The sequence below is a fragment of the Sturnira hondurensis genome, unplaced genomic scaffold (genome assembly GCF_014824575.4).
Source record: "Sturnira hondurensis isolate 20B ecotype Veracruz unplaced genomic scaffold, ASM1482457v3 Scaffold0018728, whole genome shotgun sequence".
Classification (NCBI taxonomy): Eukaryota; Metazoa; Chordata; class Mammalia; order Chiroptera; family Phyllostomidae; genus Sturnira; species Sturnira hondurensis.
Window position 1 is genome coordinate 16892304 of NW_028091359.1, and position 17147 is coordinate 16909450.

Here is a 17147-nt window from a genome sequence, read left to right on the forward strand (position 1 = left end):
GTACCCACTGTGCAGACAGCCAACCTACTCTGATATTTCTAGTCCTTAAAAAAAAAAAAGCAACTGGTTCATTAAAAAAAATTTTTACGCACACACACACACACACACACACACACACACAAAGCAACCTTTCTAAAACCTACCACAGCAAAAAAAATTTTGTTCTGCATGAAGCACCCAGAAAAACTGACAGCCAGAGAGCTGTGCTGGGATTTTTAAAATGTATTCATGTAAGTATAATTAGAGGGAGGGGGCTTAAGCAAATGCCAATTATAATTTTTAACTATGATATTCCTTGGGTCCTCAAGATGCATTGGAGCCACAGTTTGGGCCTCGCTTGGAGTTCTGCTGTTCTAGTCCTCTAGAGCTTTTGCTGTTGAATATTTCTTTTTCATATTTTTTCTCCTGCTATCTTGCCCTTCTATCACATTTAAACAAGTCTATCTTAAGTAAATGAAGCAGCTGGTGTCTAAGGAGACTGAGGAGATCTTATTTGAAGAAAACCAGTGTTCCACGAAGCTACAACTGGCTAGAGGCTTTTGGTTCACAGGCTGGCACAGAGGCTTTTCACAGTCATCCAGTCTGATGCATAGGAGCCACCATGCATACCTGCACTACTTTAAAACTCACCTTTAGTACTTTAACAATTATTTGCTGTTTCTAGGGACTTGTGTCTCTGCTGGCCAGAATTCTTCCTGATAGCTAGTCTAAATATCTCACACTTCAGTTTAAGTCCAACTCCTCTGTGGTTCTTCAGGAAATAACTCACGTGGTTTGAAAGAGGGGAGGGACAGAAGAAAAATACCATTTGCTGAATATGAGGAAGAGCCCTTTAGCATAGAAGAAAAATACCTGTTACACGTGAAGCAGACTTTGACTGGTAAGGGCACGAGACCATTGTGATCTAACTCATGCTGTGTCTTCTTAACATTTTTCCCTGTGGTTTCCTCCTTTCTTCTTCTCTTGCTAGAACCTAGAAGAGAAGTTGATGGTGCTAAACTTTCTCTAGGTGCTGAGTTCCTAGCCTGAGATATGGAAACAGTAGTAAGTGAAAGAAAGAGATCTTAGTGAAAGCAGGTATTATGGCCTAGAGATGGTTCTCTTTCCGAGGCCCCCTGGGCTGGTTTCAAGTGAGAAAAAGAATTAGAAGGGAGACTGAGACATAAGTCAGAACTTTGATCAGAAGTTACTAGTTCTGGGGCAGAAACATATTTAAATGTTTTTACAAAAGGCCATAAAATGGCCAGAAGCCTAAGTTAGATACTGGCAACCTAAGAGATATAAATAGGTCAAAAAGCCTATTCTATAGAAGTGGCTGAGGAAAAAGCTACAATTTCACTGAATTTTAACAGAAATCAGAAAAGCTTTAATCCCATATATATCCTACAGGCCAGTTTCAATTGCGGGTTTCTCAAGCCTGCAATTTCACTTTCTCTGGAAGAACAAAATAAGATCTAGAAGCTTCATGGTATCAAGCAGAAGTCATAATTTGATTTTTTTAAAAGGATAATTTGGTAATATTTATCAAAACTGTAAATTATAGTTTTGACCCAACAATTCTAATATTAAGAATTTATCCTACAGACACACAATCACATGTGTGTACAATGACAGAGTTATTTGTTGGAGCACTATCTTTAGAAGTAAAGATCAGAGAAAATCAGAATGTCTGATTTTATTTAAAAAAATCAGAATTTTTCTAATAAAAAATGAGAAAAATCAGAAATTTAAAAATTTCTTTTAATTAAAAAAATAAATAAATTATGGTACATCTATATAATGAATATAACTATATATGTGACTTCTAAGCAAAAAGTGAAGAAGAATGTCTACATTAATTTGAAAAGATCTCTATCTATAGGACATTGTGACCAAAAAAAAAAAAAGAGCAAGGTACACCAAGTACACCATTTAAGGGGGAAATAATGAGCATGTATCTCTATTTGCTTATATAAGCACAAAGAAACTCTAGAAGGAGACACAGAAGAACAAAACAGTGGTTTATCCACGAGGGGTAGGAAGGTGCAGACTTGGCAAAAGGCAGGCAGGAGTGGAAGGGAAATTTTTCATTGCAAGCCTTTTTATATTTCTTGATTTTTAAACTATGTGAATGTATTAGCTATTAATTTTTTAAAAGGTAACCCTGGGAAGTTTGGAATATAAAAAACTGAACAGGAGTTATCAAAGCTAAAACCTTCAAAGATCTCTTTAGGATGAATCCTGGATAGCACGAGACAGTGGCTACACAGACAGTAACCTCACAGGTAGCACTGCCCTTAGGCTGGACAATAATCCTTTGGGAAAGCTGGGGTGGGAGGGGGAAATAATGGTTTGGCTAACCTGGTAGTGCAGTGGTACAAGTCAGTTCATTGGGCAACTGGAATTGGGTGGGGTTCCGCTCCATGGCGGCAGCAATCAGCAGCTCAAAGGGCCGCCTCAGCTGGGGCTGCACATAGTCCGGCTCTGCTGCCACTGGCTCCTCATCCACATCAATGATGTCCTCGTCAACGTCATTCTGCTCAGAGGTGGGGGTCTCTGTGCTGGCATTGGATGTGGGTGTGCCAGGCCGGCTGGCTCTCCTCTCCAGGATCCGGGCATGGGCAATGGCCTTGAGTTCAGTTTTGCTAGCTGATCTGTCCAACAAGTCAGTGTCACTGCTGGGGGATGTAGTCCGTTTGCTGGATTTGTCCACCAGTCCATTAACATGGCCCAGCTCCTTTTTCTGCTCTCGCTTCTGTGCAAATGAACAGGTGGGTCCATCACATAAAGTACCACAAAACAGAAAGAAATGGACGCTACAAAGTCCTACTAGACTAGTAACCAAAATTATTAAAGTCACAGACTCATTCACTTGGGAACACATGTCTGTTAAAGTTCACAAAACTATAGCTGAATTAAACTATAGCTGGCAAAACTACTGCAACAGAGAAATCACCGAAAAGTACACAAAGTTAGAAACTATACAAATTACATATCATTTACTCTGAAACTATACAAATTACACATCATTTATTCTAAGTCATGGGAATCCAACTTCAGGCCTGCAGGCCATATACATGTGGCTCAGGATGGCTACAAATGTGGCCCAACACAAAACTGTAAATTTACTTAAAACATGAGATTTTTTTTTGGTGATTACACGTTGCAATATATTTCATGTATGGCCTAAGACAACTCTTTTTCCAGTGTGGCCCAGAGATAGCAAAAGGTTGGACACCCTTGCTCTAATTAAGTCATCATATGATACACAATATCTCTATGCAAAGTAGAGGTATAAAGGGATGAAAAATTAACACAGTGAGAATAAACCAATGAGATCATGGCAGTTTGCCTTGGAGTGGCATCCTGACCTCCTGAATGGTTTTTTAAAGAACTTTGCAAAGCAAACGTAGGAGATGAAACAGGCAAGCAGAGCTCCCTGTCCAGGGAGATTGGGTGCTGGCCTGGAAGGTAACCATACCACAAAGTGGAAGGGTGGTGTGTGAAGGGTAAAAACTCAGCAGTTGTCATGGTGGCTTTCAATGTTTCCAATTTAACTAGCACTCTGAAAGTGACACTTCTTTGGAAAGGTGAAGAAATGGAAAAAGACTAAGTGTATGCAGTAGGACTAGATGACTGACAATATACTTCCCTCCAGGACTCCAAATATAGTGATCAAATGAAAGTTTAACACTGGTCTCCAGTCAAGAGGCCTGGGATCTTGCCCCAGTTCTGTCATGACTTCTTATGACCTTGGGAGACGCAGGTTGTTGGGCAGGGATTTCTCTCATCTGTAAAGAGAGTCTAGTAAAACCTTTCCTCTTCTCTTCTCATGGACATGGTGACGATAAAGAGGGTCACATATATGAAACGGATGGCTCTGAGTTGGGAGAACCTAACCTCCTTTATGAATAGAACCTGAACATCAGAGGTGGATCAGGCTCTGAAGTACCATTTCAATCTACTTCAGTGTCACTACAGGAGGCCAAAGCAGGGGGAAAAGCAGTGGTGGTGGGAAAGACAGATTTGGCTCTGGTAGGCAAAGAGGACCATTTGAGAGCAGGTCAGAGTAGCATTTCAGAAAAGGCATTCTGTCCTGGCTGGGTAGTTCAGTTGGTTAAAGTGTTGTCCCAATAGGCCAAGATTGTGGGTCAGGGCACATTCAAGAAGCAATCAATGAATAAATATAAGTAAGTGAAACAACACATTGATGTTTCTCTCTTTCCCTTCCTTCCCTTCTCTGAAATCAATAAAAACAAAGAAAAAGAAAAAGCATACTATGTTAGAAAAAGGCACACTATAATCCTCAGCAAGTAGCTGTTTCCAGAAAATTGATGCAGAGCTTCAATTGATAGAGCTTTGGAGTGAGGCAGAATTTGGTTCAAATCTTGGCCTTATCAATTCCTTAGAGCTCTTGGAAAAGTTATTCTGCACTTGTAACCTTAAGTTTCTTCCTTTCTAAAATGGAGATACTACCACCAGCACCCACAGATGGCTATCCGGAGTAAATGAGATAACATTTGTAAAATACCCAGATGATGGACACTAAAATAATGCTAGTTCCTCTTCTCCACCCTCTTTTCCTGGCTTCACTTCTTCTCCCTCAGCTGTTTCCAACTCTTTCACATCCAGCTTTTTTGAATGGTAAATTTCTGAAAGGCTTTCTGGCAGGCGTCTCTAACTGGTCCTGCTCTAATCTAACTGAAGATACACAGGAAGAGATCCTGGGAGATGAACAGGCTGGAGGACAGCCTGTTTTATGGACTTGAAGAGAAATCAAACTACAGGTGTGGTTAAGGAGCTGAGTAGGCCTTGGCTTGCTTTTTGAAAGGAACCATTGTGAACACACTGAAAAATGTCTGCCTAACTGTTTACCTTCTTCCTAAAGGCTGAAAACAGTTACACACATAAACCACAATCTCTGAATCATCTCATCCTGTTTCTGCAACCAAGGAAGTCATCATTCATTGTGACATCATGTTCAGGGGCCAGGAAAGCAGAAGTGATGTCACAATAAAGGAAGTTACTTGGTGTATATTCAGTGTGGGGGAAGGGCAGGGGACGGTTTACAATTTGCAGACAAACTATAATCCACAGCCTATAATTTAAGGGTTGACTTCCTCATAATCTGGGTGGAAACACACCTACTTCCTTTTTTGATAAGGAAAATTTAGCTTTTGCACCCCACAGAAGCTCTCTCAAAGTAGAAATAACATTGTAAAAGACAGTGGTGAGTTACCGAAACCAAAGGAAGGGGAGCTAAAGGGAGATTAGGCAATCTGGGGTACTCGTGGGTTCAAATCTCCCCTCCCCCACCACAATACACCTGGCTAAGCCTTTGACTACCAGTGAATTATTTGCCTTAGGGTAAGAGAAATCCTTATTTTCATCAAACTGGAGAAGCAGCCTTTTTTCCTTCAGCTACTTTCAGCCATGGATATAGTTGCCACATTCAGGCCACTTACAGGAGGCCTACAAGGAGAGCAGACCTCTCCTGTCGCTATTGAGTGAACGTGGCTTAGTAAATTAACACACCTCTTCTGCCCATTTCAGCAGCTCATGTTTGGATTTTAGGCCCTATTGGATTCCAAAGAGTCACCGTGAGGAGAATATGGGTGATTCCAGGGCTGGAAGAGACAAGAAGAAGGGATGGAAATGCCTTCAGGACCAGGCCAATTTAGCTCTGGAATATCGGTGCTCTAGATCCGGCATTCTGAGCAAAGCCTTCAGAAAGCAGTATTACCTTTCGACGAACAGTGCACCGGTGACACATCCACTCCCCAGGAGGCAACATCTCTTCACTCAGTGGAGGGTTACTGTGGGGAAAAGACAAGGGCAAGACTAAGTAACTAACTAACCCTTTGCAGCAGCAGCAGGAAAAAGCCTTTTAGCTAGGTCTGTCACAAAGCTGCATGGCCCTCAACTCCTATTTTGGCTAGTGCTGCAGCACTGCTGGGCTCTCTCATCCTTCAAAACTCTTACTTGGCATCATTTACAATAACCTGAAGAGTGAGCATCCTTTCCCACATCTTAGAAAGAGAAACCAAATCCAGAGCTATTATCACTGGGGTCACAGGGAAAGATATAAAGAACTGGTTTGGAACCTTAAGAGTCATTCCCAAATTATGCGCCATGCTAATAAAATCGTTGATAAGTCCTCCACACTCTTTTCAGTCTGTTAGTGTAAGTCCAAGCTCTTCAACCTGCTGTTCAAAGTCTTCTTAAACATGGTCCCATTTCTTCTTCCAGGCCCCTGTTGGGTACCCTTTCCCCCTAGTCAGATTGAAGGCTTGCTATTTCTTCCTCTAGAACACTCTTCCCCTAGAAAGTGATGCCTGTTAAAATCCCATTTATCCTGTAAGGTCTGCCTCAATCAGCCTATGGTAGATTAGAAATGACTGCAAATTCTTGATACTCCTTCCACCCACAGGTAGTCGATTTCCTTCTTGAACTGGGTTTGCCTTGTGTCTTGTTTTGACCAACAGAATGCAGCAGGGGTGATAATGTACTTTCCAAGGGTAGGTTCTTAAGAGACCCGTAGATTCCATTTTTACATGCTTAGAATATTCCATCTCAGAGCCCTGCTGTCATGCCGTGACAGGTCACCAGAGGAGACAAGGCATTCCAATTAATGACTTCTGCGGGACTCCAAGCCAACAGCCAGTGCCACTACTCTATGCGACTGAGTCACCTTGGACCAGGCCAGCTCACTCGAGCTTCCACATGACTGCAACACCAGGCAACAACACACAGAACAGAAAAACCACTCAGCTGAGCCCAGTCAACCCACAGATTTGTGATAGTAACTAGTATTTGTTTTAAGGTAGTTTGTCATGCAACGATAGGTAACTGAGGACGGCTCCTCCATGTGTTCTTCTGGGATTATTCATACATCCTAACCCCCTGGCTGCATGGTTTTACCTGACTTCTGGCAATTCTCCTGCTTTCCCTGATGTGATAGTTCTCTTATTTCTTTTCTTAGAGGTAGAAAGACAAGAAGTATCTTCCCTATTTGTAGCTTTCTAAGAGGTTACATACAGTAGTCACTCAGTAAGTCAATAGGGAGTCAAAATTAAAGCTGTGTATGGCTAGCCTTATGGATTTGCCAGATCATTGATTTCCATTAAGGCCACACTAAGAGCCATGTGAGGCTTTATTAAATCCTTGGAACACTTATAATGTCTATATAGCAGTTGTTCTCAAAGTGTAGTCCATAGAGCATCATCATCATCATCTGGGAACTTATTTGAAATGCAAATTCGGAGACCTCACTCCAGGACCTCGGAATCATAAATTCTGGGGATAGGGCTCAGCAATTTATATCTAACAGATGATTATGCTCCTCCAGATGATTATGTTTAACACCAAAATTTGAAAACCACTGTTATAAAGAACCAAAGGGTCCCTAGTTCAATACCTAGTTGGGACACATGCCAGGTTCCTGGTTGGGGGCATGCAAGAGGCAACCACACATTGAAGTTTCTCTCCCTCTCTTCTCCCTCCCTTCCCCTCTCTAGAAATAAATAAATCTTTAAAAGAAGACAGAAAGAAATTTCTACATTTGCCCTGGCTGGTGTGGCTCAACAGATGGAGAGCAAGTCTGCAAACCAACAGGTCAACAATTAGATTCCCAGTCAGTGCACATGCCTGGGCCGCAGTGAGAGGGTACCCCCCAGCGCACAAGCCGCGTCTGAAGCGCCGAAGCCCTGGCCTTCCTGCTGTGCGCCAGCGTACTGAGATAAAGGGGCAGGACCTGAGGTGGTGTGCAGGCGCCCGGTAGAGCTCGTAAGGGTCACAGCGCAGCCGCAAGGACAGGGGTACTCTTCCATTGGTGTTTGTGTATATACCAGAAATACTGTTCCTGCGCAGGCGTGTTGAAGCTGGTCCTCTCCCGCCCTACAATACAACCCGCTCTTGTGCAAGCGTATTGTCACCTGCATACCCTAAGAAGAATGCTTCTCCTTTCGCCATTTTGGTAATGGGATATAGGCTACCACGTCCTTGGAATCCTCGGGCATGAACAGGAAGGATTAAAATGTGGTGTTGACTGGAGCTGGTACACTGTCAGTGACAGCAATACTCCTGGGTCGCAGGCCAAGTCTCCAATAGGAGGTACATGAGAGGTGGCCACACATTGATGTTTTTCTCCCTCTCTTCTTCCCTTACCATCAACCTGAAAATAAATAAAATCTTAAAAAGAAAAAGAAAGAGCCCTGGCTGGTGTACCTCAGTGGACTGAGCATGGGCCTGCGAACCACACGATCGCGGTTTGATTCCCAGCCAGGGAACATTCCTGGGTTGCAGGCCAGTTCCCAGTAGGGGACTCACGAGAGGCAACCATACATTGATATTTCTCTCCCTCTCTCCTTCCCTTCCCCTCTAAAGATAAATAAATAAAATCTTTTAAAAAAGAAGAAAGAAAGAAAGAAGGAAAAAGAGAGAGAGACAGATAAATAAATAAATTCCTACATTTGGCCCTAGCTGGTGTGGCTCAGTGGTTTGAGTGCCAGCCCGTGGGCCTGGGGGGGTTGCTGGTTTGATTCCCACTTAGGGCACACGCCCAGGGTTGTGGACCAGGTTCCCCAGTAGGGGGCGAGTGATAGGCAATCACACACTGATATTTCTCTCCTAGTCTTTCTCCCTCCCTTCCTCTCTCTCTAAAAATAAATAAAATCTAAAATCTAAAAAAAAAAAAAAATCCTATATCTGGCCCTGGAGTTATTTTAGATAAGGATGAAATTTTTCTTCAAAAATATGAGACAATACTAAAAATACACTTGAAGGTTGAATATATAAGAACTCTCCTTTAAGTCCCAGGGCTTAACGCTATCCTGCTTTATCATTACTACCTAAAACAGCACTTGGGCTGGCAAATTTCCCTAGCTCCACACTTCCCTGGAGTATTGAGCATGCATGCAAGGATGCCCAGCAAGCTCTCACAACTCACTGCTCCCTTTCTTCCCTGTCTCCTTGGTGGAATCTGAGGAGGATCCTAATTAGGAAGGAGAAAACTAGAGGCACACTGGCCTGTGGGGATAGGTCTTCAAGCTCTGGAGGACCACATGCAAATGTCACCTGTAAAGTCTACCTTTGTTCTCTCCAATGTAAATCTGCATGGGCCACACCCAAACTAATGAAACGCACTCATGTAATTTGCAAAGGCCTACAGACTCTGTTATGCTTCAGCAGCTGTCATATTAAAATTAACTCGGACTTCCGCCAAGATGGAGGCAAAGGTGGAAACACTGTGCCTTCTCCCACAACCAAGTTTGAACACAACAAGGGTCTGGAGAACTAGGACACACCCAAAGACCAGAAAACGGAATTATACGGAAGTCCGACAGCTACGAACTGTTCAATGGGGACGGTAAGAGAGGTGGAGCCAGTAGCGGAGCTGGGTCGGGCAGGACAGATCCCCCAACCTAGGCGCCCAGGCAGCCTGGAACCAGTTGGGGTGTGGGGCAGACTGACCGCGGTTGCACATTCGCGCACAGTGAGACGGACCACTGAGAAGGCCCCAGGGGGCGAACCCAGTGGCGGAGGGCTGACGGCGGTGGCACACTCGCGTGCAGTGGAACGAAACTCGTGGGCCTGGTGACGGTGGTGGCTGCGGCGCCGGTGGGGGGCCTAGGCGGCAGGCGGCAGACGGGAAGCCATTGTCCCTCTTTGACCCCGCCCCTACATACAATGTCACAACCCAGAGACTTAGTTGCCCTGCTCTAGTGAACACTTTAGGGCTCTGATCCTGCTACGGAACAGGCACGAACAGCCAAAAAGATGGTGCAAGAAGAACTCAAAGTCCCAGAACCAATAACTCTAAGCGACCCAGAAATTGCCAGCCTCTCAGAAGCACAATTCAAGACACTACTTATCAGGATGCTCACAGAACTGGTAGATTACAGTCACAAATTAGAGGAACATATGAAGGCTAAACTAATTGAAATGAAGGGAGATGTCCAGGAAACCAATAGCGATGGAAAGGAAACTGGGACCCAAATCAATGGAATGGACCAGAAGGAAGAATGAAACATCCGACCAGAAAGGAATGAAGAAATGAGAATTCAAAAAAATGAGGAGAGGCTTAAGAACCTCCAGAACATCTTTAAACGTTCCAACATCCGGATTATAGGGGTACCAGAAGGGGAAAAGAAACAGCCACGAGTGGAAAACTTATTTGAACAAATAATAAAGGAGAACTTCCCCAGTCTGGCAAAGGAAATAGACTTCCAGGAAATCCAGGAAGCTCAGAGAGTGCCAAAGAAGTTGGACCCAAGAAGGAACACACCAAGGCACATCATAATTACATTAGCCAAGACTAAAATGAAGGAGAGAATCCTAGAAGCAGCAAGAGATAAGGGGACAGTCACCTACAAAGGAGTACCCATCAGACTGTCAGCGGATTTCTCAAAAGAGACCTTACAGGCAAGAAGGGGCTGGAAAGAAGTATTCCAAGTCATGAAATCCAAAGACCTACAGCCAAGATTGCTTTATCCAGCAAAACTTTCATTTAGAATGGAAGGACAGATAAAGTGCTTCTCAGATAAGGTCAAGTTCAAGGAGTTCATCATCACCAAGCCCTTATTATATGAAATGCTAAAGGGACTTATATAAGAAAAAGAAGATGAAAAATATGAACAGTGAAAGGACAGCAAACTCACAGTTATTAACAACCACACCTAAAACAAAAGCAAACCAAGAGGACAGCTAGATCAGGAGTGGAACCATAGAAATGAAGAACACATGGAGGGTTAGCAACAGGGGGGTGGGAGGAGAAGGGGGGAGAAGGCACAGAAAATAGCATAGATGGTAGGTAGAAAATAGATAGGGGGGAGGGCGAGAATAGTGGGGGAAATATAGAATCTAAAGAACTTGAGACACATGGTTATGAACTAAGGGGGGGGAGAATGGTGGGGGAGGGAGTGTGAGGGTGGAGGGGAATGAAGGGGGGAATAGAACAACTATAATGGTATAATCAATAAAATATATTTAAAAAATCAATCAATCAATCAAAAAAATTAACTCCAAAAAGGCTGTCACTTTTGATTCTGTTTTTCATCATTTCTTTTCATCTGTCCACTAAATTTGTACCAAGATATCCTACACCACATGTAGAGCAGAGAAGGGCAAGGCAAGGTGGTACAGGCTTAGATCTTTCACCAAAATGTGAATGGAGGCCTGGCCACCCTATTATGTCTCCCCGAATCTACTCCCAACGCTGCTAGCAGGATGATTTATTTAAAACACGGTTCTGATCATATCACTCTCCAAATTAATAAAGCATCGTCCATTACAGGATAAATTTCAAGCTCACCAGTACTACAGGTTAAGACCCCTGTAGCCAGAAACCTGCCTCTTTCAACAGCTCCATTAAGCCCAGTGGCTCCCTACGTAGCCCATACTGTTTTTCAACTGTTCATTTTAGAGCCACTACCTACAACCACAAGAGCCTCCCCTACTCCTTCACTTGGTGGATTGCTCATATTTTGGGGGCTTAAGTCAGGTGTTACCTCCAGGAAGACTTACTTCTCAGCCCCCATTCTCTTATAGCACTTGTGTGCCACACTGTATTAAAACTATATCATGTATCCAAATCCCTTCTCTATGCCTCATTTACCCTTGTACTTCCACACTCTGCACAATGCTTGGCATAAAGTAGGTACTCAATAAATCCTTAAAGAACTATAAAGAATGGCTTCTCAGAAGTGAAGGTAGCACTTCCAAAATGATGAGGCAAGGCAACAATACAATTGGGTAAGTGCTTGTTTTGGTGGTTAATCACACATAAAATTATTTATGTTTTCCAAGTCACAGAACAGTTAAGACATCAAAATCTGTACTTGCAAACCTGAACTTCGTACTAAACCAAGCCTACTCATTTAAATCTCCTTTATTATTTATTTATAAATCCTCACCCAATCCTCAATGTTTTCATTGATTTTTTTTTTTAAGAGTGAGAGGAAGGGGCAGGGGACATCAATTTGTTGCTTACCATATGAGCCCCAACTGCGGACTGAACCCACAACCTAGGTATGTGCCCTGACCAGGAATTGAACCAGCATCCCTTCGGTGCATGAAATAATGCTCACAACTTAGCCATGCAGCCAAAGCTTAATCTCCTTTAAACAATTAGATTTCTTGTTTCTCTCTCTTAATATAGAGGTAAATGCTTAAATTTTTTATTTTAGATACATCAATTGGTTGCCTCTCAGACGCCCCCAACTGGGCACTCAGCCTGCCACCCAGGCATGTGCCCTGACTGGGAATCAAACCAGCAACCCTTTGGCCTACAGGTCAGCATTCAACCTACTGAGTCCCACCAGCCAGGGTTAAAATTTTTATTAAGAGGCTCTTAAAAGTAGTTCCTGGTTGGTTTCTAAAGAATCACTTTTAGAGGTAAGTTGCAGAACACATATTTTTCAGAATTCTACATTATGGCCACAGGCTCCTCTTGTCTGCCCTGAAGGGTATGAGTTTAGGGTTATCTCCATCAAGAACACTTAAAAGAGTAAGGCCTTGTTGGGATTTTGCTGCTTTTTTAGAAGAGACAGAAATAAATTTGGAAATGTGGTTATCTTGAGAGTAGGCAGTAAAATCTAAGAAGAGACTGAAAGGGAAGGAAGGTCTATGTTTCTAGAAAATGATCATCACAGGCACAGCAGGAACACAGGAGCTGCCCGTCACAGTGCTTCCTCATAATGCTATTTCCACTTTGCTCCTAGCAAGTCCTTTCAAGCAATTTAGAAAGCAGTTTTTCAACTCAAAAGGGAGCAGATTCATGAAATGCCTCCAGGAAAGACAGACTGTCATTGAGGTAAGAGGCGCAGGAACTGGTTCTTGAAAAAGGATGTTTTGCAAATAGACTAGTTTTGTTCCATATCAAATGCTGCCAGCAGAGAAAGGATTCCAGGGAGAAAGGAGATTCTACAGCCTCAGGGGACTCAAGTACAAATCCTGAGGACTTCTCCACCTCAGCAGCCCTTCTTAAAGCTCCTCTCCTCAAAATGATGTATCTGTAAGTTTAGTGTGCAACTTTGAAATAGCTACAGGCATACCTCAGAGATACTGTAGGTTCAATTCCAGACCACTGCAATAAAATGAGTATCACAATAGAGAGTGCAATGCAAATTTTTTGGTTCCCCAGTGCATATAAAAGTTATGTTTAAACTATAATGTAATCTCTTAAGTGTGCAGTAGCACTGTCTAAAAAACAATTATATATCTCTTAATTAAAAATACTTTATTGGGGGCGGAAATGGGAGGGAGGTGGGGAGTACAGGGGGGGCAGGGCTGGGAATATATAAGACAGAAAACTGTACTTGAACAAGAATTAAATAAAAAGAAAAATTAAAAAAAATACTTTATTGTTAAAGAATGCTAAAGTTATTTCAGCCTTCAGCAAGTTGTTAGGTTTTTGCTGCTAGAGGGTCAGAACAATTGGAGTTAAGAACTCCAATTTGTAAAAAACATAGTGTCTGTGAAGTGCAATAAAACAAGGTATGCCTGTACATGCACCACAGTCTTTCAAATCATGATATGCCTGTCAAAAAACCCTGAAACAACAACAAGAACAACAACAACAACAACAACAAACCAAGGCTCTGTTCCCTGCTCATATATCAATGAAGACAGGGTGCTGAGGGCCATTCTCTACTAAAGGAAATCATTAAAAGCTGAAAGTCAGGTAGTGCTGAAATTATTCTGAGTTTTCATTGCTCAGCACTTGAAAACCATGAAAATACTATAACAAGTCAGTGTGGCTTGTAAAGACAACAAAGCTTCCTAATCACTAAAGCTTAGAAAGAGCACAGTGACAATCTCATTTTACATCTACATAGTGTATTACAGTTTACAAAGTGTTTTCACAGATGCTCTTATTTGACTTTCACCACCATACTGTGAGAATTAACTCTTATTCCCATCACACAGGTGAGGAAACTGACTTATATAAAGCCATGGAGCCAGGAAGTAGCAGAATTAGAACCCAAATCAGTTTCTTGGCTCTATCAAATTTTGAGTCCAAACTGTTTTTAAAGAACCATTAGTAATTATTTCTGGGGAACAGTCATATAGCCATCAGGGTATCTTCCTTAACCTCAAGTTGAGCATTTTCTTCTTCTTCCTTTTGTTCTTATTTAAAGATTTTATTTATCCATTTCCAGAGGGAGAGAAACATCAATGTGTAGTTGCCCCTCATGTGTCCCCACTGGGGACCCAGCCTGCAACCCACAGAGCCACACCAGCCAGGGCTGAGCATTTTCTTCTATATCAGTCAATATTTACGGAGTTCCCACTGCTTCCTAACTAATGCCACACAGGAGGTATCACATTGAAGGAGGAACATAAAGCAAACAAAGTTATGAACTACCCCATCAAGACACATAGCCTTTGGCCCTCGCTGGTGTAGCTCAGTGGATTGAGTGTGGGCCTGCAAACCAGACAATCACCGTTCGATTCCCAGTCAGGGCACATGCCTGGGTTGCAGGCCAGTTCCCAGCAGGGGACTCATGAGAGGCAACCATACATTGATATTTCTCTCCTTCTCTCCTTCCCTTCCTCTCTAAAGATAAAAAAAAAGGACACATAGCCTTTGGGGAAAGATCAAATTCATTTGTACACTCAAGTACTTATTAGACATTTATTTTATCCTAGGAGGTAAACTAAGTGGTGAGATTTCTGACATGGTCCTTGCTCTCAGGGATCACAGGCTAGAGGTGAAAAGGACAGGTGGCAATGGCCAATTGTATGTGTAGTTGGCATCCTGTCCAACTACACATACAATTAATACAATTAACTACAAACTAATTCTTGCCACACAAACCTATATAAGACTCAATTGCTCGTGGATGCCAAACTCAAAAGCCCCAAAATTTGGTCATTAGGTACCTGGCTGTGACAGTGGCCTTTTCTCTATTCTCTCTCCACAATCTAGAGCTATTCAGCAAATGGTAATCCAGCCAGTGATCCTTTATTTATTTAAAACATTTTATTTATTTATTTTTAGAGAGGGTAAGGGGAGAGAAACATCAATGTGTGGTTGTCTCTTGAGTGCCTCTCTTACTGGGGATCCGGCCTGCAACCCAGGTATGTGCCCTGAGTGGGAATTGAACCAGTGACCCTTTGGTTTGTAGGCTAGCACTCAATCCACTGAGTCACACCAGCCAGGGCCAGCCAGTGATCTTTAAAAAATGATAAAATTAAGGATCTCAAGGGATTTGGAAAGAAAACTATAGTTTTAATAGAAGCAGGTATATTTCTGCATTTTGAAAAACTACCTGATAAAAGGAAGGTTCTGAGTAGACTTTTCCTAGGAATAGATGTTTAAATCTATCTAGCACACAATAGCATTTGAACCTTTAGCTTACTTCTAAGAACTGTCCAAGTCCTGAGAAGGAAGGTGAGTCCTAGAATAGTTGTCTTCAGGATGTGAGCAGGCTTGTCTTGGGAAATTAGTAGCTCTTTAGCCAACAGGCCAGGGACCTCTATTCTCTGGCTTCAAAAGAGTATGGCTTGTACTACTGTAAGACAGGCACTCTTCTCCACAGCTGAGAGGACAGTGCCCAGTGAAGATGGAGCCCCTTCCCATCTTTACTGCTTAGGGACATTTCCTTCCAGATTACTCATTTAAAAGTGCTGGACTGCAATTTCTGGCTACAAAATGCCTGTTCACTGCTTTCCAAATCTATCTATCTATTTATTTAGTGACTGATTGCTTTCATTCACTACAATATTCACTTAGAAAGAGGGAAAGGGAAGAGAAAAAGAGGAAGATGAGTTGCCTCTCCAACACACCCCTAACTGGGGACCGGCCGGCGATCCAGGCACGTGTCCTGACCAGGAACTGAGCTGGTGACCTTTTGGTTTGCAGGATGATTCCCAACCAACTAAGCCACGTCCGCCCGGGCTCACTGTTTATTTTAACCACTACCTGATCGTAAAAACATTCTGTTAGCTATAAAATAGTTCATAACTATAGAGCTCATCTTCAGAGATAGGCCTCTAAACTGTTAACAGTACCCATCTCCATTGCTGATGAGGGTGTCTACATAGTTCATTTGGAGAGTTGTCAGAGAAAACCACAAATATACAGCACTCAACTAACTGTACAGCCTGTACTGACAAACCTCTCCATGTCAAATATTCAAAGCCAGTAGCCAGATAATCCCAACTACAGCCAAAACACAGACCCCAATTTTAAGTTAGAATGCCTCTTTCATAATTCACTAATGAGGCTACAGCTCACCACTGCAGGTGGAAGATACTGGTAGTTGTCATGGTTCTTGGCTCTAATTAAAAGGATCTATTTCAAGCCATACAGTAGCATGGCCGATCAGAGTCTAACCTCATCCATTTCCCTTGCCTATTAATGCATGTGAACCTGCACATTAACATTTACTTCAGATTTAGTCCCTGCCAGTGGGACCTGTTGCTCTGCATTAATTATCCATCTAGCGCAGTTTTTCCGTATGGAACTGGAAGGGAAAGGGGGGAGGGAAACAAAAGAACAAAGAGAGGAGGGACGAGGTAGAAGGAGAGAGAGAAATAGGGAAGCAGAAAGACTGCCTTTTATTTCCAAGACCTGTTTTTCACACTGTAACATGCAGATAAAAATGCTGTTTGTGTTCTGGACTTGTTTTTAAAAGCACACGTTGGGTTACTGATGTATAGCTTACAAGTATCCACTCAGCTAAGTGACACTGACATTTTAAAACTTGAGTCAAAGGCAGCCAGAGAGACATGAAAATATCACTTAGCCAAATTAAAAGCTTTGGTGTATGTCTTAGGACAAAAGGAAGCAAGTGGATAAAAAATATTTTATGAAAAAATATTCTCAAGAAAGAACATACTCCATTTTCTCTCCCTGGACTGACAAAATATTCTATTTAACACAAACACTTAATCGGAAAACCATGTAAACAGCATATCTGTACAACAACATACCCACAGCCTTCCATTCGGGTTTTCTTCTAAAAGAGGTCAGTTGCATGAACTGGTAGAATCCCTCCTGTCATAACACATCCTTCTCCAAGCATCAGATGCTCTCTAGCTATACTTGGAAGTTTCGGTTGAAATAAAATATCAGTTAGACTAAGAAAGATCTCTCTGGCCCCCTAATATCATTCATATATCACCTCCCTTTTTGGGTGGTGGGATGTTCAGCAAGCAAATAG

At 42.4% G+C, this 17147-nt stretch overlaps 1 protein-coding gene across 1 annotated transcript in view; it reads right to left on the reverse strand.

Annotated features, from left to right (window-relative positions):
- Positions 1-17147, reverse strand: part of PHF12 (PHD finger protein 12) — a 43278-nt gene that overhangs the window by 12822 nt on the left and 13309 nt on the right. The window contains exons 3-5 of the mRNA XM_037069922.1: positions 5723-5795; positions 2341-2734; positions 853-973 (exon numbers count right to left, since the gene is read on the reverse strand). Of these exons, the coding sequence (XP_036925817.1) occupies positions 853-973; positions 2341-2734; positions 5723-5795 (588 nt within the window). The remainder of the gene's footprint in view (positions 1-852; positions 974-2340; positions 2735-5722; positions 5796-17147) is intronic.